Genomic DNA, 18,766 nt, shown 5'->3' on the forward strand with positions numbered 1-18,766 from the left:
AATCACTCAATCGTGCTGGGTTCGCCTTGCTAATAGCCCAACCGCAGAGGTTCCTCTAGAATAGGGATGGTTGTTATTGCCTTCGCTTCCACATTCAACGACCAGGGGCCGCCATGGGGCGCAGCATACGAGTACAGGCTACAAGCTCTAGCAGTTCAACTAGCCAGCCTTATGCGAAAGCCGGTGAGCCCCTGAACCCTGCGGTGTGTACGCGCCCGGTTGCCCTGCTGTTGGAGGTACCATTGGGCCATTGGGCCAGCTCAACGCCCGAGCTCCATATCGCGCACCGCCAAATGACCGGAACCAAGATTCCCTCTCAACCAGGCCGTTCCAACTTGAGCCATAAAGACAACACAGCCGTTGCCCTGTCTCACACCCTTGCACGTTGCTATCTCCTGATTGAAGCTAGCGCGGGGTCCTGGTAGCGAGGCGCACTTGGTGCCCACGTTTCCGGCGTTCTGATTCCAATTGGCCCGATTTGTATGACTTGGTCGAAGATGCACACGTCGACAAATTCGAGGCTCAGGCAAGGATCCTCTGCCACGCGCGGAAGCTGCCGACGAACCTCGCCCAACCCGCTGACAATGGCCACGCTGATGACTCTACCTCCCGGGGCCTGTTGGTCCATGGGGGCTCGCTATGTTCAGTTGACGGCATTGGCTTTTTGAGGGGACATTTCCAGAGTTGATTGCTTCTGCTTGGTGACCTTGCTTCCTTGTAGTTGTCCTATGGCTATTAACGGAGTGGGAGATGTTATCGCTTTAGTTCAGGTCACCACACAGGCGGCAAAAACATTGCATGCCGCTACACATGCGCCGGAAGAGATCAGACTCTTCATCCGCGAGACAGACCGATACCAAGCATGTGTGGGGGACGCCGCAAGCAGGCTTCGCCGGCATGGCGCGATTCTGAAAGACCATGCCGACGTGAAGAGCAACATTCAGAGCATGCTCGAACAGTGTGCGGAGACGACCAGGAAATTGAGAAGGATCGCGACAAAGTATGAGCACATTGTGACCAAGAAGGGCACCGCCACAGGCGCCGATGCCGCCTGGAATCAATGGATCGAAGCCTTCAAGACCGTTTACCATTCGATCGAATGGACCACAAAGGATGTTGTGGTCGAGAACCTTCGACGAGAGCTGTCGCGACATATTCAGATACTGAGCTGGCTGGAAAACGGACTGCTCTCGTAAGTTGTGGCCGGCCGAGCTTGAAGGGGGAATCCATTCAGGGAGCTGATACAACCTTGATGCAGTGAACAAGTTGGTCAGCTTTCAGTTCAAGTCAGCAACTTACAAGACATGGTCGCCTTTGCAATGTCAAGCCCAAATCTAACCCCCCTGTCAAGTCCCTTTGGTCCATCGCCCAACCCGACGTCTCCGTCGATTACGGCCAGGGGTTCTGGAAGTCAGGTTAACTCCCCAGAACTTTCATCAAATACGCAAACTCAGTCCATGGCTCCTCTGCGGCTGCCAGATCCAACATTCGACATTGATGATTGCGATTTTGGACAAGACATTGGTGACCAGTTGCAATTGCCCGAGAGTTTTCCGGGAGTCACCCCTGGCGATCAGTACCGCCACGTCAAGCTCGCGTCCGTCAAGGAACAGAAAGAATTTGTTGACAAGCTTACTGCTAATGCCAACTTTACTGAAATGTATCTCAATCCTAGTCTGTGGGGCTGTGAAGGGCTATTGCTGATCTGCTCCCAGACGTGTTGAGTCAGTTCACTTTGTCTGGAGAAAGCCTGGGGCTCCAGACGGAGTCATGATAGAGGCCAGTGACTCGGGAAGAGTGCTGCTTGTAAAGAATGGCGCTGCGGTGGAGGATATTTGGACCTTGAATGACAAGAGAACCATCCGGTTCAGGCAACGAGGTACGATTCCGTTCCCTTTCTGACAGACACCCAAGTCTTTAGACCTGACGAGTCTCTATCTTCACTCCCTAGTGCCTACTTGGGAGTACATTATTCCCTACTCAATCAATGGCGATGAATTCGTGGCCGTGGTCGAGCAAGGCGAGGGTTTGACCTTCTTCACAATCCAGCAGGGTCAAAGAAGGGATCACCCACGAATTCCGACCACCTGGGTCCAGTACAAGTTCAAGAGCGTCCTTGGTGAGTTTGTATACTGGCAGAGCATCTGGCACAGGTGGATTTGGACCTTATTGATCTCTTGGTATAGACTGTGAACAATTCCAGGAGATAGTCTACGGGTCCAGGCTTCGACTCCTGCTACCTGTGACTGAGATCTGTCGCCCGCACAGAGGCAGAGATGATGACCGCCTGGTCGGCCTCGAGAATGTGCGGGTCTGGGAGATGGGATCGGAGATGCGCTTTATGGTGCATCTGATCCAGGAAAGGGGGAAGCGACGGAAGAAGTACATGGAATTCAACCGTCAGTGTCCACCTGTGCTCTGATGGTAGTCCATCCTACTGACACCCATGCCACAGTATGTCAAGACAGCATCAAGATTGAAAGCAAGGGGACAGGGCGGAAGTCAACTCTTTTGTTGACAGGTATCCATGCTCAAATTGACGAGATGGAATCAGAGAGACGAGCATCCACGTCGACCTTGAACTCGGACTCGACCCTAGGACCGGCCAAATCGTTGACTAGACGGTTCTCGTGGGATCGAAGCCTTCCGTACCTAGACAAGGCAGAGATCTACTTCAGACACCAAGAAGGTAGGGGTCGATTGCGGTGCTCATGTCCATCATTCCAGTCACTGACTATCGTGTCAATAGACCGTGATAGCCTCCTCCAACTTGCTCTGAGCTGTCGGCCAAGCAGGAAGAAGAGCGGTTGAGCACGAATGGACAGCAACACAAGCTTGAAGTGGCCCTGGCCCAAGCGGAGTTCCTAGCTCATGGATTCAGATTTTCCCCGGCCACTCCTCTTGTGTGGGCACATCCACGAAACCATTGATCTGTCATCGCACGCAAGGGAGACCGGGACTCTGCTTCCTGTCGTCCAGACTCGGCCATCGCACAAGAAAGCCAACAATGGTTTTGACAATGGCGTCCCATGGCTGGACGAAGTCTCCATTGTAAACCACATGCCAACACATACCTGCGTCGGGATTCAAAAGCACAGCATCCCCCTCCGAGCATTTGCAAGTGCCTGAGTATGGGGCAGCAACGCGACCACTACGCCAACCGCGCAGAGTATTCGACCCCGGCCAGGTAGCCAAGCATAGCGCTCTGCATGTACCTGTGCGAGGCAAAGTAATCTCACGACCGTATCAGTGACGGGACACCCACCAGAGCCACCAGAATTCTGGGATGGTGGGAAGAAAGGAAGAAGGAAGCAACAGCCTTCAACGTAAGAAATGACCAGATAAACCGGCAAATGCTGGGACGCCTGAGGAGGGTGTACAGAACATCGACGATTGTGAAATGAGCTGTTGTTTCAGCGAGCTTGGAGTTTGGTAATGTGATACCCCTGGAAAACGTAGCGGAGGAGCTAGTTTTGAGATCCGCTGTGTTAGAGATTTTCATGATAATTGGCTACTGTTTGAGTTTACAGAAGGAGAGTTTTCCATAGACCTTCAATGAGGGTGTAAGTTTCCAGCCTTGTCACAACGCAGTCGAGCGGTTGCCCGAGGCGGAGAGGCACGCGAGGCTGCAGCGGCCGATGCGGGGCCGCGGGGGAAACGAGAAAAAGTAAAATCTCGCATCATCGACAGTCCCTTCACCTCGTCCCGCCATGCTTACCAATTGGACACCCCTCTGAGAGACTCACCACAACTGCGGACTGATTTTTGAGCCCGGAAACTACATACGTGACTCTCCACCGAATACTCTTCGCCGTCTCTGGGAAGAAAAGAGCAAGGGAATTGTAGACGCATACCCATACTCCGCCCAACCCGCGCGTTAGACATCTCTCGCTGCCCCCTCCTCCCGCCCACGCGAAGCAAACATGTTCACCGGCCTTGTCGAAACGGTCGGCACCGTCACCTCGCTGGTGGCGCTGGACCCGTCGACGTCGGGCGGCAACGGCACCTCGCTGACGATCTCGGACTGCGCGACGATCCTGACGGACGCGGCGCTGGGCGACTCGATCTGCGTCAACGGCACGTGCCTGACGGTGACGGAACTGGAGCCGGCGGCGGCGCCGTACGCGGCGTTCAAGGTCGGGGTGGCGCCGGAGACGCTGCGGCGCACGAACCTGGGCTCGCTGCGCGAAGGCGGCAAGGTCAACCTGGAGCGGGCGGTGAGCGCGGCGACGCGCATGGGCGGCCACTTTGTGCAGGGCCACGTGGACACGGTGGCGACGATCGCGAGCGTGACGCCCGACGGCAACGCGCTGACCTTCCGCCTGGCCCCGCGCGAGCGCGCCGTGCTGCGCTACATCGTGGAGAAGGGCTACATCACCCTCGACGGCGCCAGTCTGACCGTCACCAACGTCGACGATCGCCACGGCTGGTTCGAGGTCATGCTGATCGCGTACACGCAGGAGCGCGTCGTCATGGCCGCCAAGGGGCCCGGCGAGGAGGTCAACGTCGAGATCGACATTGTCGGCAAGCTCGTCGAGAAGAGCGTCGTCGGGTACCTCGAGGGCGTGGCCGGCCGGGAACAAGGCGGCGTCCCGGCCATGCTGGAGAAGATTGTGGGCCGGCTGGTCGACGAGAAGCTGCAGACGGTGCAACAACGGTAGGAGTCTGGCAGTTGCCTTGTGGGTTCGATCGTTGATACCTCGGTCGATGTTGCGAGCGCCGGGGCCGGGAAGGCTTGTCGGAGATCATACCTCCGCAGCAGCATCCTAGAGACAAACACTGAGCAACGATCTTGTCCAAGAGCGTAAGAACAAGCTCTGATCTCGTCCAAGAAACGTGAAGTTCCCTTCTCATCGACCACCAGCCTAGAGCCGTCCTCACGGGTTTATGTTCATGTACCATCGACGGCAGACGAATCCATCAATCAAGGACAAGTCTCGTGTATCCAAGATACGGTCCTTGCAAGGGGGGCACATGCGAGACTCTTGACGAATCCACTTTTGCCAAAAATAAAAAGATAGGATTTCCATCATCACCGTCCTAATCATGATCCATCCAGCAGCAAAAGGAGCAAGAGGCTTGCTGTCGATTCAATCAATACCACACTCTCATCACAACCACGACCACGACCACGACCCGGATCCCGTTCACGCCGGTCCACTTACTGTATATCCCCACTCACACAATCCTCCAGCAAGGGACAGCACAAGCGACAAGAAGGGGGAAAAGGGCAGGCAGGAGCAGGAGCAGGAGCAGGACCTTGAGCTTAGAGCCGGCGCTTGATCCGTGATCTGTAACGAGATGAACTGAAGATGCCCTTGTGTCTCTTTTTCCGTGTTACAACCTACCCCCGGTCCATAGAGTCTACTCGTAAGAGCACTTCTCGGAGAGGTACAAAGGAGTGATCGTCAAGTCGATGCGGTCTAGGTCACGTCAAGCGAGAGCAAATCAGAGCATGCCAGAGGACGTCAGAGCAGGTAAAAATTGAATAGATTTCAGATTTTGGAAAAGCCTTTTGGTTTGGGGGCTTTCCTTTTTTGAAAGGCGTTCGCCCCAGAAAATGCGTATGTTCGCCTGTACAGATTGCAATCGCCCATATGGTTTTGTCTGTCTTCATATTGAATGCGACTCTTTTTGGGGTTTTGGAAAGCAACTTTTGATGAGTTCCGGAAGATCGTCGAATTTTTGTGTCATCCCCTACCAGTTACAATCCAACACACACTCTCTCTCCCCTTTCGTGCACGAGCTCAATGGCCAGACCGTTGCTTCATGATGGCTCTCCGCTCCTTTTCTTTCGCTGTACCAGAAAGTTAGCTCAGAAGAAACGCGTCAAAACTTCTTGGAGGGGGGAGGGGCAGCAAAAACATACCTTCGTCGTAAACCAAAAACTCGTGCAGAGCCTTGCCTGCCGGCACCATCGGCAGCACGGGCACCTTCTTGTCGGTAACGACCTCCAAGAGCGCCGGGCCCTCGCCGCTGCCCTCGATCAACCACCGTAAACTCTCCTCCACATCAGCGGGCTTCAAGCATCTCCGCGCCGGTACACCCATGGCTTCTGCGAGTTTCACAAAGTCGGGATTCTTTTGATGTGTATGCGCGAATCTATCTTCATAGAAGAGACTCTGCCACTGCGTGACCATGCCTTGTTCCTCGTTGTTCAAGACGATAACTTTGACGCCGATCTGGAATTGACTCGCTGTGCTGAGCTCTGTCAGGGTCATGTTGAAAGAGGCGTCACCGTCAATGTCGACAACGAGGGCGTCCGGGGCTGCAACCTTCGCCCCAATGGCGGCCGGGAGGCCGTAACCCATCGTACCAAGGCCCCCTGATGTGACCATGGACCGAGGATGTCGCCATCGGAAATGCTGGGCGGCCCACATTTGATGTTGACCGACGCCTGTAGCGATAATGGTCCGCTCCTTCATATGGGAGGTCATGTCTGACAGCTTTTCAATCAATGATTGCGGCTTGATCAGTCCGTCGGGGGTCTCCTTTTCGTAGGCACTCAATGGGAATCGCTTCTTCCAGTCGTTGATTTGCGCAAACCACTCGGGCCGTTCCTTGACGGACTTGACTTTGGGTACCAGGTCGGCCAGGTTAGTCGTCACATCACCTTCGACAGCTTCAGTCGCTTGCACGACCTTGTTGATGTTCTTGGGCATGATCTCAAAGTGCACAATACCTCCTCGTTTCTCTGCCGCGGCTCTTTTCGCTTCTGGCGCGAATTTTGCGATGTTGAGGGTTACTCGGTCGTCAAACCGAGCGCCAAGGGCAATGATGAGGTCGGTTTCTTGCATTGCCATATTGGCATAGGCGGCTCCGTGCATACCGAGCATGTGTAAGGACTTGGGGTCAAGCTCATCAAACCCTCCGAGACCTTGTAAGGTCGTCGTTACGGGGATACAGGCCTTGTCGGCCAATTCTTTCAGGAGTTTGGGGCCGTCGGGAGAGCCCAAGATACCTTGGCCAGCATATATCAGTGGCTTCTTGGCGATATTGATAAGATCGGCCACACGTGAAATGGTGCCCTCCAACTGTCTCCGAGAAAGCTCTCTCGCAGCCAGGGTTGCGGCGGAAGGATGTGAGGGCAGGGTCGATTGCATGGGGATGGGTCTCCGTAGAATGCCGGCCGTGACATCTTTGGGTAAATCAACAAGGACGGGACCAGGTCGTCCCGAAGTGGCGATCTCAAAAGCTTCCTTTATTCTCTTGGGCAGTTCCGCCACGCTCTTGACCATAACATTCCACTTGGTGCAGGCTCTTGAAATTCCAACCACATCAGCTTCTTGGAAAGCATCGGTGCCGATAGCGGTGGTGGGTACCTGGCCGCAGAATACGACCATGGGCGTTCCATCCGAGAGCGCATCTTGCATCGGGGTTACCACATTTGTGGCGCCGGGACCCGAAGTCACAAGGACGACGCCAGGTTTCCCGGACACTCTGGCATACCCCTCTGCCATATGGCCCGCTCCTTGTTCATGTTTGGGCAGAACAAAGTCAAAGTGTTTTGAGTTGTAGATGGCATCGAACACTGGAAGAATGGCACCACCAGGGTAGCCGAAAATGTGTTTGACACCCTGTCGCAGCATCATCTCGTGGAAGATTTCTCCTCCGCTGAGCCCCACAAACGAATCGTCGAGCTCAGGCATTTGCCTGTTGACCAAAGGTGAGGGCTCATTTCGGCGGAAGTCGTTGTTGAAGGCGGGACTGGGGATCGGTCGAGTAGTTCTAGCACGAGGTCAGCACGCACGATCCATGAGAACTTTTCTTCTCGGTGCACATTGACTCACGGTGCTGGAGCGGCCGCTGTCGTCGCAGGTCTTCTTGACTGTTCGGGCGAGGATCTCTGGGGGGAGGATTTCTGGGACTTTCGGTAGGGCGACAGTGCAGCTGCCGGGGCAGTGGAGGAGAAGGGCTGGGAACACGAAGGTCTTCTTCTGGACAAAGAGCGAATAGCACTGGAGCCGGGCCGTATGGCCGTCATTTTGGTCGCCATGATTGCCTGGTAGGATAAGGTCCAACCGTGACGGCCAGAAAGAGGGTGAAGGGGGGTTAAGAAAGCTATGGGTAAGAAACGAAGAGAATTATGAGTCAGTGGGTGGTGGCAGTTGTGTGTCGCTGGAGGTGCGGAAGTGGGAGTGGCATGGAGGAGAAGCGAGTGGCATCCTAATCTGCGAATTTTGCCTTCCAGTTTTGCGGAGAAGGGTGAGCGGCCAATCACGCTGCTGGGTGCGGGGCCGATGTCGGTCTTGGCATCCACCAGGCGAATCGAGACTCGTTGGGCAACAACCAATCACGAGGCGACCGTTTGCTACCGCTCACGAGATTCGGGCGGCGGAGCGGAACATGGGCGACAAACAGTGGTGAGATGTCTGTACATGTACTACTTGTCGATACCTTGTATACCTAGTAGGTATACACCGGGTCAAGCATCATCACGCCCTCCTCCCAAATATCCTCAGTCTCTTAACGCCGCCATCAGGGATAATGGTCATCTTAACATGCGTCCACACGTGGCCTTCCGGAGGCTCAGAAACCACCAGCTGCTCACCCTCGAAACCATGCTCTGTATCCGCTTGGCAAGGCTGCTCTCCCTTAATCAGTGCCGTCCAGCCCGTCGCGTCATGCTTGGGGTCCGCCTCGGTGCCCAGGGCCGCCTTGGCCACTTCCATGGCCCAGCCCTCGACCTTCACAGCCCGGGGGAAGTTCCCCCTAAAGTCTTTGGTGTCGACAATGACTTTCTCGATCTTCCTGCCCTTCAACCCCAGGCGAACAATCACCCAGTCTGTGTGGCCCTTGACCCTGCTTCTGGCCGTCTCCCATCCGTCTCCCATATCCTTCCCTCTGCCGGGTAGGAGTAGATAGTTCTTGCCGCCGAAATGCTGATCTGAGCACTCAATGGCGACACCGCCGTTGAGCGCACTGGCTAGGTCCTCCAGGGGCCTCTCCTCCTTTCCCGAGGTTACACTCGCCGGTAACGACGGGGGGACCACTGTCCCATAGACCCTCAACCTGGCAATCCCTCCGTCTGGGTACTGCTTTAACCTCAAATGGGTGAACTGCTTCCCCTGCACACCAGGACCAGATACCTTCCATGCCTGTCGTTGCGAGGGTCCACACTTCTGCGGGGGCAGAACTTCAGTCCATCCAGCATAGCCTTCCTTTGCGACCTCACTATCGTCCTCGTCACTCGAAAAGGCAACTCCGTCCAGTCCAGCGAGGGGAGCCTCGTTCCCGTTGAAGTAACTCGTGTCCACTTCCACGGCCTCGATCTGTGCCACACAACCGAGTTTGATCACCACCCAGTCATATTCCTTGGGGTTATGCCTCCTCGTTTCCCATCCGTCATACCACGCCCCAGTATGTACAAACACACCCGGTTTTCGAATGGGAGGCGTGGGGGTGAGGAGGTTGGAGGCGGCAGCGAAGTATTCGTCCGAGAAAGACACAATGGATGCGCCGAGGACGGTGGTGGACAAGTTAGTTGAAGATGAGAAGGTCGTGTCGATCAGCACGGCGGGGATGGGCGTCACGGTGATACTGGAAGTTGACTTGGTGCTTGACGCAAGGGCCTTGTCGACGATGGTGTCCGAGAGAGCCTGCGGTTGGATATTGACTTCCATGGCTGGCTGGATCGTGGGAGTGGCTGGAATCTGTAGGAAGCGCAGTCTGGGTCGATTAGAGCAGAGTGAATTCCTTGTGAAAGTATTCAAGGTATATCTGGAAATAAGCAGATGTTAGAATTGCAGTTGCAGAGGATAACCTTGGGCGACTGCTGGCAGCTAATCTTCAGAGTAGTGAGTCTGCAAAGGCAAAGGCGACAAGAATGTCGAAAGAAAAATGCTGAAGGTTTTATGCAGGTCCGCAATGTGTGTCTCCAAATCAACAAATCAATGTGTTTACTCGATACAAACGACAGTGCGAAACGCGGATGGCGGAGGACGCCGATGGAGAAGGTCGAGCAGGGAAAATGTTCCCTCCTCGTCTCCTTCGTCCAAAACCCCCACTTTCATCATTCTTCTCATCCCCGCTATATCACATGTGAAGCACTGGAGCACGTGCACCTCTCGATGTCTTGCAAGGCTGTCGATTTATCTACATCCAAACAAATGTGGCCTTATTGCTCAGGTCGAGGCTGGCGCCTCATCACTGACTGATCGACTGGGCTGAGACCACACCCTTGCCGACGCTGTTTCTACATGCTTTTGGTATTTGTGACTGCTCCTCGCTCTATAGTTCTATACCCGGGCAATCCGACCATGTTCTATGTTTCGTGCCAGCCTTCCAACCCTTTACTTGGAAACAACAGCCCTGTAAGCACCTCGGTCGAGTTACCATCAACGAGCTTGTCCAAAGACACCATGAACGCCACCCCTGCTGTCGCCCAAACCCGTGGTATAGCCTTTTGTACGTTCCACACCTTTCCGTTAGGTGAATTCTAGCAAATTCGTCGCGTCATGATTTGACATCCAACTCCTCGCCCCGCAAAATCAACGCCGTCGACCATACCCAGGGGCAATCAAAGCGCTCGTGCTAAATGATTCGAAATCATCTTCTCCTCTGGACGCCTTCCATGTTCGGTCGCCTCGAACCCCTGTTATACGCCCTCTTTCCCACCTTTCTCCTTCGCCTTCTCTTCCTCCCTCTGCTTCCTCTTCTTTTTCTTCCTGTCGTCAACGGCATGTCTCCAGCTTTCTCCCCAAACAGTCGTGGCCCACACACCGACTGCGCTAATCACCAGAAACACGGAAGAGATTGTGCTAAACCACCCGACCCCGATTGCCTCAATTGCAGGCAGACACACGGCAGACCCTGCTGCAGCGAATGCATACCGGATCATATAGTTCCCCGCCACAACTTCTGCGGATCGTCCCTTGGACTGCATGACGTCGAGACAATACGTATTGAGGCTGGGGAAGCAGAAGAGTTGGGCGACCCCCTGCACGAACATTGCGGCCACAGGTAGAGGGACACCACCCACCGCTTTCTCCACTGACCAGCCGTATATGAGCATACAAGCGGGCACGACGCCGCCAATGAAACCATAGCACGACCTCAAACGATCCTCGGCCACACGCCGATTTTTCTTCCGAATCCACTTCTTGACAATGTGATCAGCCCAACGGCCACCAAAGAACGTGCCCAAGAGATATCCGCAACCAGGTGCAATGTAGAAAAGCCCGGATTGGATCGGAGATGTCAGGTGGAAACGGGGGTTGAGGACGTAGCGGATCGGCGTCAGCAACCCGTACATGTTCCAGACAAGAGCACTCGACGCGAGGCCGGCGATGATAAGGTTCGGGTATGAGAAGAGTAATATGGCGGTACGAAAAGGAGACACACAGTGAAGGATGCGCACCGTTCGCTCTGGTCGAGAATATTCGCGCAGGTCATGAATCTTCTTTTCCGGGATCGTCTCAGGGAGAAACAAAATCACCAGGACGGCAGCGAGACCACCGAGTGCAGACTGCAACCAGAAGATGTCACGCCAGGACCGGAACGTAACGATTATGCCTCCAATGAAAGGCCCAAACGCAGGACCAATCAGTGTCCCTGAGAGAAACCAGCCGAGGGCGGTGGCTCGCGCTGTCGGCGTGTAGATGTCTCCCAAACAGGAGTTTCCGACGATAAGAAATGAGGTACCTTGATACGCGGTGAGCATTCGGAAGATGAAATAGGATGCCAAGTTCGGCGCGAGCGCGGTGCCGACACTGAATGCAAAGAACAGGATGGCGGTAATAATGCACACCCATCGGCGGCCATAGATGTTGGAGATCGGACCCCAAAGGGAAGGTGACAGGCCCATGAAGATGAGATATAGCGCATTGGACAGGTTGATAATGGTGCCGTCGGTGTTGTAAGTGGCTGCTACCTCGGGAATGGCAGAAAGGATGGTGGTTGACGAAATAGGGGCCAGGAAGCCACACAGCGAGAGGACGCAGGTGATGACGAGCTTCCGACGCTCGCTGAAACGCTCATATTGGGCGGCATTGACCTCGACGAAGGAACTGTCATGACTGGGAACACCCTGGATGTCGTGCGCCGAGATGGCCGACCGTATGCGTACCAGATCGGGTTTATCATCTGTACGGTGGTCTCTTATGCTGATGGTCGGTGTCCTCTCGAGATCCAGGGAAGTAGGGTGGTCTGATTGTGATGAGATAGGATGAATCTCAAGACTGGCATGGTCACCTTGAACGGTGTCATGGTGAAGTTCTCCAGTCATCCTGTATATGTTGGAAGAAAAGGTCTTGGAAAACTGGTTATCATTTCCCCTGAAAAGGAGTGACTAGAGTCAAATCGGAGGGCGACTCCAAAAGAATGAAGGGCTAGGTCCTGAGATGCTGTGGCGGATAGTGTGGGACGTGGCACAAGGATATAGACACTCACAAACCGGACGATTCAGACCGCAAATATGCAGGGAGATGCAAAGGAAAATGACTCAAACCACAGTACTTGTAGACCAAGCAATCATCTTGAGGTCCTCCCTCACCGTCACCTTCGAGGTTCCCCAACCATACTGGCTCGCTGGTTCCAGGGATCCCCATAACCTTCCTGGACCGCGACGTCAACGGGTGTGCGATTCCTTTTGCGGTCGGCCATGTTGTTTCCTTCCAATAGCCGTGGGCCATGACCGAGTAGTCCGATCTCGGGCATTCCCCGCTCAAGGATCGCAGTGAGTCTGATTGGGTCTGGAGGCCGTGCGCCCTTGCCATTGCCATATCACCCATTGCCGATTGCCGGGTGGACCAATGGCTGGAAAGATAAAGGTCCTGGCAAAGAGAAATTTTTCTTCCCAGCAACTGTGGTCAAACTCCATCCGGCAGAAACGGCGCCTTGGTAGGTTGTGCTTGTTCCGACGGAAAGACTCCAAAAGTGTACGGGTCACTCCGGCTAGCGCGTGCAAAGGCACGGAGTCGAATCTGTGCCTTTTGCTCTGATTTTCGAGTCTGAGATGACAGGCAGCAGAACAGAAAAGCTCCAGAAACACAAGTGAAGAAAACTCGAGAGAAGAAAATTCCGTCAACTCACGTGGCATGACGTCGACGGGCACGTGCTACTATCTGCCCTCGCAGCCTTGCGGCTCTCGGCGAGGCTGCCAATGAAATATATATTGATACTGTTCGCTCGAACGCCTGTCTCCATCCCGTTCCAAAGTCCCTTCCGAAGCATCCGACAAGAAGCTTATTTTGACGCGAATCGCCTGTATTGCTTGAGATCACAGCTTCGATCCCGTCCTTGCACTCGACTCCTTCAGCATCCGCGCTAATTCGCGCCGCAGAATCTTGCCCGACGGCGACTTGGGAATGGCGTCGATGACATGGATGCCTCCCCTCAGTTTCTTGTGGTTGGCGACTCTTGCATTTAACCATTTATCAATGTCCGCAACAACATTCTTCTCGCCCCTGGCCTTGGCTTTCTGACTTATCACCACGAATCCGACAGGAACATGAGTCGCCTGTTCTTCGACCCACTGCGGGACAACGCAGGAATCTTCAATGTCGGGGTGTTCCAGAAGCTTACCCTCCAGCTCTGACGGAATGACTTGCAGCCCCTTGTACTTGAACATCTCCTTGATCCTGTCGACAATGGTCAAGAATCCGTCCTTGTCAATGGTTCCAATGTCTCCGGTTCGGAACCACAGCTTGCCTTGCTCGTCGGTTGCAAAACCACTATTCGTAGCCTCTTGGTTGCGATAATAGCCCTTGGTCACATTCGGCCCCCGGCACCACAGTTCCCCTGGTACTGCAGACCCGTCTGGCTCATACCCTGTGTCCTGCATCGTCTCCGGATCAACCACCCTGTATTCCATGTTTGGTGTGATACACCCGACTGTATTCCTCTTGTCCGGTCGGGTTGGAGGCACTGCTGCACCTAGGGGACTCGTCTCAGTCATGCCCCAAGCCTGCAGCCCCAATATGGTGGTTCCATACAACTCCTTGAACCGTGCTTCCACGGCCTGCCGAAGCTCCACACTCAACGGAGCGGCAGCGCAGAACAATCTTTTCAAACTGCTAAGGTCGTACTTCTTCATCAAGGGGTGTTTGGCCATAAGTAGCATAACCGGTGGAACCAAGCTAACCATTTCGGGCCGGTATTTCTGGCAGCACGACAGGAATAACTCGAGATCGAAACGGCTTAGGACGACAGCTGTATTCCCTACGAACGTGTTGATGGCGACAAAGGAGGTCAGGCCGTAGATGTGGCTGAATGGTAAAAATGCCACCGTTGTTTGTTTCCCCGTGGTCTCGCCAGGCATCTGGGCGTCCCATTGCTGGATATTGGACACTAGGTTCTTGTGTGTTGTCATGACGCCTTTTGCTCGACCTGTGGTTCCCGAAGAAAAGCACATGAAGCACAGCCGATCCTCAGCCTCACTTGGCTCAATGCTGACGAGCGGACTGGGTGGACAATTTGAAGCGAGAGCTTCAGCGGTCGGCCTGCCCTTGTTGTCACGAACTCCATCTGCTTGAATGATCTGAATGGCCGGGTTGGATTTAACCGCTTGTTCGGCTGTTAGGAGGAGCGAGGAATGGGCAATCAGAAATCGGGCGCCACTGGTCTCGAGTTGCGCCTCCAATTCCAGCGGTGTGTATGCTGCGCTGACTGGCGACACGGTAGCGCCACAACCTATGATTCCATAGCAGGTAATGGCGTAGTCGATACTGTTGGGGCTAAAAACAGCGACAATATCCTTGGGCTTGACTCCTAATTCTCGCAAACCGTGCGCCAGTGACTGCGTCCTCCGCTTAGTATCTCCATAGGTGCGATGAGCTCCTGTGACTGCGTCAATAAATATCGGCTTATCGTCTGGTGTGTTTTTCGGATTCGAAAAGAGGTAGGTCAAGAGATCGATGTCGATCAGCTTGACCGGTGGGTAGGGTGAGCGGTAGATTCTGGACGGCATTTCCGATCACACGAAGAGGCCAGGGCGCGGAGATAGAAAACGCGCTTCAACGTAGACCAGAAAGAGCTGATGAAATGGACAAGATGGAAGGAAGTATGCGGTTGATAAAAGAATCGTTCTCAGGACGACAAGCTGTAAGAATTATGCCACAATTTCATCGATTCATCAACCCGGAGTCCCGGCGCTGAGGAAGCTGACAGAGGCACAACATAAGCAGGCAAATGGAATCGGGCTTAGGATTGGGCGAGGGTCCAAAGGGTCAGTGCTCCCTCCATAGATATATTATTCCTTCCCAGCTGCTTCCTGTGTGGCCTCTGTGGGACTGTCAGCTTATGATCTCGGATGCATAGTTGGTGGCGATCGAGACGGGCGAGCCACGCTGGGACTGGGCCTCAGATGGAGGGCGACAAGATATCCTTGCCACCTTGGGATTGGAAGCATCCGAACCCATAGCCGGGCTTAATGATCATGGCACTCGGCTGCCAGCCTTGGACTGTAGTAGCTGCAGAGCTGGTACAGTACATACGAGATCTAGAATTGGCGGTAGAGGACAACCTTTGGGGGAACAAGGAGCTAGGAAGATTGGGGGCCACTTATCTCGAATTCAATTTCCATGGCCAGCCAATATACAGAGCCAGAGGCATCTGCTAGACTTACAGCAGCCTAGTCGCCGAGGTTGGAAGATCGATATAAGGCGCCGATTCCACACTCACGAGACTGCGGAGTTCGTATTACTTCGTCGCAAATCATCCACACGCCTTCACGGTGTTACCTACGACAAGACAGTCCCCAATCGAGAATGCGATTCGTAACAACGGCCGTAACTAACCGAGTCGCCGTGCCCCCCCTCAATCCTCGAATCTGACCCTGGCTTGTGTTGAGTAATCATCCATACAATGCCGGACTTCCTTGAGGCCACTATACAGCCTATGGCGATAGCAGAATCACTTCATTCCGACTTATTGAGAACATGCCAGGGTCGACCACCACAACCTCTGCGCGCACTAGCGAGGAATGGCTCGTGCTATTCCTCGCACAGTGCGATGGTCGGTCGCGAAGAGTGACGAAATCGTCCGAGGCCTTGAAGTAAGACTTCAGGCGAAGCTGATGACCACCACGAAGCCGGCAGATTCAGTCGATGGTCTAGACACCTGTGACCACCTTCAAAACTTGACACTTCCAGGACGATATTCTGAATAAGGCATGCTCTATGGTTTTCGAAGTTGGTCAAGACAAAGAGGCAACAAGGGATTTGCCCTGGACCATGTGTTTGAAGCAGACATTTCCGTTCAGAAGCGTGACCAGAAAGATGCACGTGTGCAACTTGACACCAGCTGGGAAGTCCACATTAACGACCTTGACCGGGACACTTATCGAATAGAGGCGCGGTTAGAAATGCCGTTCTCTAACAGAAATGGTGCTCGACCATGTCCAGGAGGATGGCCCTGGAGTATCGGATCCGATTGTCTTCATGAACCAATCCTGGATCAATCTCGGCCATGTATCGTCGGTTCCACTATATATCAAGCGCCGCACCGACGATCAGCGACGACCCTTGACTCGGTTTTGAGACAACAATGGCCTCCTCGAGTTTCTCTTTGCTAATGTCGGGGAACTTTTTGTAATAGTACTCTTGCCTGAGGGCCTCTATCACCGCAGGGACCTTATGCTGAGGCACCAGATGCACTGTGCAGCCGCCCCAACCTGCACCGGTCAGTCGAGTTCCGTACGCCCCTGCTTTGTGCGCGATGGAGCAGATCTGATCAATCTCGGGGCATGAGCATTCGTACACATCTCGGCACGAAGCTTGTGTCTTGTTCATGAGGTCGCCAAGATCGAGCAACTTCTCTTCATCCAATTTCCCTGAGGTCGTCAAAATATCTCGGAACTTGAGGACACGTCCTGCTTCTTCCAGGACATGCAGGGCGCGCTGCCTTAGCTTGAACACGTCGGCTCGAATCGGGAACTTGGACATGTATTGCTTTTCAAGTTCTTGCACGGAGATCCCCAGAATCTCGGCAATATCTTGTCTGGTGTAGCCCTCTTCTTTGAGGTTTGACTTTATGATCTCGACAATCGAGCTGACCTGAGCCGCTAGTGGATCATCTCTGCGGCCTTCTTTCTTCATGACCTCTTCCTGAAAGTTTCTCAGGCAGAACCCAAGAGAGCTCTGATCTGGATTCAGAGCAATGTCATGGAGCTTCGCCAACACCACAGTCGCCAGAGTACATTCAACGACCCTGAGGTTGTAATGGATCGGTGCAGTCACCGCCTTGTCAGAGGTAACGAAAGACTGGGCGATCAGGAAAGTGACTTCTGGATCCGACGTCGGGACGGGGACATGCTCTGCAGAAAATTCTGGGAAGAAACGGCAGTAGAGGAGATACCCTCTTTCAGAGAAGATAGATGCAGCTTGGTCCATGCCTCCGGAGAAGACACCGACTGCACGCTCCGACACGATGCAGAGGTCAAGCAGATCCTGTTTCGAGATGTCATGGTTATTTGCAGCCATGACACCCAGCGCAGAAGCACAGACAAAAGCTGCACTGCTAGACAAGCCACCACCCGCTGGAACATTTCCATCGATAAGGACTTCCATGCCATTGGGCTTGAAAGACTCGCCAAACTGCTTTCGGAGATATTCCAGTGATCCCCCCAACCCGGCTAAGAAGTAATTGCTCCATGAATGATTCTCCCGGTCGACCTCGATCGCGCCAGAGTCTGGGATGATCAGTGTTCTGGACGGATACTTGGTAGGATTTACATTGGCAATCTTGATTGCAGCCGCGTCCCCATTCCCATGTGTGACAATGCGGACGGCGATCAGCACATCAACGGTGAGAGCAGTCGGCAGGACGTTGTAGAGCGAATAATCGACGTGCTCGCCGATAATGTTGACTCGTCCCGGGCTTCTGGACACAAAATCTGGCTTGTGACCATAGTCGCTTTTGAAACTCTGGATCAAATTCTTGAAACGCTGCTCGAGCTCAACCGACACAGTATGACCCTCGAATCCTCCTGCATACACATGGTCGAGACTGTCAACCTTTGGCACCAGACCCGCCATGGTGCAGACACAATGGTAAGATGGAACGGGTTTTTTGGTCTGCCCAACACTTTGAAATGGACCACAACGGTTTTCTGCTGGTCGCGTGACTATTTGTTGGATGTCACAAATGTAACCGAAAGGAGATGCTTTCAGAGAACAGACACAAGCCTATGGTCCTTTTTGCTGTCCCTGAGATACAAATGCTTTGACTTCACTGCTAGGAGAGAGCGAATTCAAGAATCAAGTTGGAGGGGAAATCGAGCTGGGCGCCACAACGTCGCATCATGACGAGCCCGGAGCGGAAGAACTCACCACCGAGACTAGTTGTGGCTCTTGGTGAAACTGCGCAGCGTCTTGAAAACAACGTCCTTGCCCACACATAGTCCTCATATCGCCTCTCTCACTCGTGGGCAGAGGAAATTTGGACCTGTTTAATGCCTGATCCATTGCTATGGGCCTCAAGAGAACAATCTCATGAGCCTATACCGCGACTATCTTTGCCTGCTGATGTACCACTTGAGAATTGGTGACAAGAACCTCAACGAGCTTGCTATGCGACATGAGTGAGACAATGTGGCCACGTTCGAAGAGAGAGGGACTGCTCTCGATACTTTGGCTCGCTATGGCTCGGTAGCCGCCCAAGGCAATTCTAGCGTACCGCCAGTCGCTCTCAAGTACTTGTATCAAAGCACTCGAGCATTCGGAGACAAGGTCTCGCACAGTGAGGACTTGCAGAACACCGTTGGCTGTCTACACATGAATATGTTGTTCAATGCACAGATCATTAAAGGCAATCTTGCCGGAGCCGC

At 53.8% G+C, this 18,766-nt stretch overlaps 7 protein-coding genes across 7 annotated transcripts; 2 read left to right on the plus strand and 5 right to left on the minus strand.

Moving 5' to 3' along the window:
* Positions 1–728: 728 nt before the first annotated feature.
* On the plus strand, positions 729–2,919 carry PV07_12005 (uncharacterized protein; the record flags this gene model as incomplete). Its single annotated transcript, XM_016399490.1, has 7 exons — positions 729–1,192; positions 1,259–1,674; positions 1,730–1,879; positions 1,952–2,119; positions 2,187–2,399; positions 2,456–2,689; positions 2,750–2,919. The coding sequence occupies 7 exons, from the start codon at positions 729–731 to the stop codon at positions 2,809–2,811; spliced, it is 1,707 nt and encodes a 568-aa protein (XP_016244052.1). The 3' UTR covers positions 2,812–2,919.
* Positions 2,920–3,707: 788 nt separating this feature from the next.
* Positions 3,708–5,575, plus strand: PV07_12006 (riboflavin synthase, alpha subunit). The gene has a single exon (XM_016399491.1). The coding sequence runs from the start codon at positions 3,924–3,926 to the stop codon at positions 4,659–4,661; it is 738 nt and encodes a 245-aa protein (XP_016244053.1). The 5' UTR covers positions 3,708–3,923; the 3' UTR covers positions 4,662–5,575.
* Positions 5,475–8,127, minus strand: PV07_12007 (acetolactate synthase, large subunit, biosynthetic type). Its single transcript, XM_016399492.1, has 3 exons — positions 7,791–8,127; positions 5,870–7,728; positions 5,475–5,797 (listed from the first exon to the last, which is right to left on the minus strand). Exons 1-3 carry the CDS (start codon positions 7,994–7,996, stop codon positions 5,748–5,750), a joined length of 2,115 nt encoding a protein of 704 aa, XP_016244054.1. The 5' UTR covers positions 7,997–8,127; the 3' UTR covers positions 5,475–5,747.
* A 222-nt stretch (positions 8,128–8,349) lies between these two features.
* PV07_12008 (allantoicase) lies at positions 8,350–9,942 on the minus strand. The gene has a single exon (XM_016399493.1). The coding sequence runs from the start codon at positions 9,621–9,623 to the stop codon at positions 8,436–8,438; it is 1,188 nt and encodes a 395-aa protein (XP_016244055.1). The 5' UTR covers positions 9,624–9,942; the 3' UTR covers positions 8,350–8,435.
* A 233-nt stretch (positions 9,943–10,175) lies between these two features.
* On the minus strand, positions 10,176–12,734 carry PV07_12009 (uncharacterized protein). Its single transcript, XM_016399494.1, has one exon. The coding sequence runs from the start codon at positions 12,224–12,226 to the stop codon at positions 10,598–10,600; it is 1,629 nt and encodes a 542-aa protein (XP_016244056.1). The 5' UTR covers positions 12,227–12,734; the 3' UTR covers positions 10,176–10,597.
* A 271-nt stretch (positions 12,735–13,005) lies between these two features.
* Positions 13,006–15,302, minus strand: PV07_12010 (uncharacterized protein). Its single transcript, XM_016399495.1, has one exon. The coding sequence runs from the start codon at positions 14,906–14,908 to the stop codon at positions 13,220–13,222; it is 1,689 nt and encodes a 562-aa protein (XP_016244057.1). The 5' UTR covers positions 14,909–15,302; the 3' UTR covers positions 13,006–13,219.
* A 107-nt stretch (positions 15,303–15,409) lies between these two features.
* PV07_12011 (galactokinase) lies at positions 15,410–18,181 on the minus strand. The gene has a single exon (XM_016399496.1). The coding sequence runs from the start codon at positions 17,973–17,975 to the stop codon at positions 16,425–16,427; it is 1,551 nt and encodes a 516-aa protein (XP_016244058.1). The 5' UTR covers positions 17,976–18,181; the 3' UTR covers positions 15,410–16,424.
* Between the last annotated feature and the right edge of the window lie 585 nt (positions 18,182–18,766).

The sequence above is a fragment of the Cladophialophora immunda genome, assembly GCF_000835495.1.
Source record: "Cladophialophora immunda strain CBS 83496 unplaced genomic scaffold supercont1.7, whole genome shotgun sequence".
Classification (NCBI taxonomy): domain Eukaryota; kingdom Fungi; phylum Ascomycota; class Eurotiomycetes; order Chaetothyriales; family Herpotrichiellaceae; genus Cladophialophora; species Cladophialophora immunda.

Bases quoted from the DNA above. Each gene is read 5' to 3' on its own strand.
- PV07_12006 (XM_016399491.1), top strand. From the start codon at position 3,924: ATGTTCACCGGCCTTGTCGAAACGGTCGGCACCGTCACCTCGCTGGTG.
- PV07_12007 (XM_016399492.1), bottom strand. From the start codon at position 7,996: ATGGCGACCAAAATGACGGCCATACGGCCCGGCTCCAGTGCTATTCGC. The intron at 7,729-7,790 runs GTGAGTCAATGT...ACCTCGTGCTAG, and splicing joins ACAGCGGCCGCTCCAGCACC to AACTACTCGACCGATCCCCA. The intron at 5,798-5,869 runs GTATGTTTTTGC...TTTCTGGTACAG, and splicing joins GTTTTTGGTTTACGACGAAG to CGAAAGAAAAGGAGCGGAGA.
- PV07_12008 (XM_016399493.1), bottom strand. From the start codon at position 9,623: ATGGAAGTCAATATCCAACCGCAGGCTCTCTCGGACACCATCGTCGAC.
- PV07_12009 (XM_016399494.1), bottom strand. From the start codon at position 12,226: ATGACTGGAGAACTTCACCATGACACCGTTCAAGGTGACCATGCCAGT.
- PV07_12010 (XM_016399495.1), bottom strand. From the start codon at position 14,908: ATGCCGTCCAGAATCTACCGCTCACCCTACCCACCGGTCAAGCTGATC.
- PV07_12011 (XM_016399496.1), bottom strand. From the start codon at position 17,975: ATGGCGGGTCTGGTGCCAAAGGTTGACAGTCTCGACCATGTGTATGCA.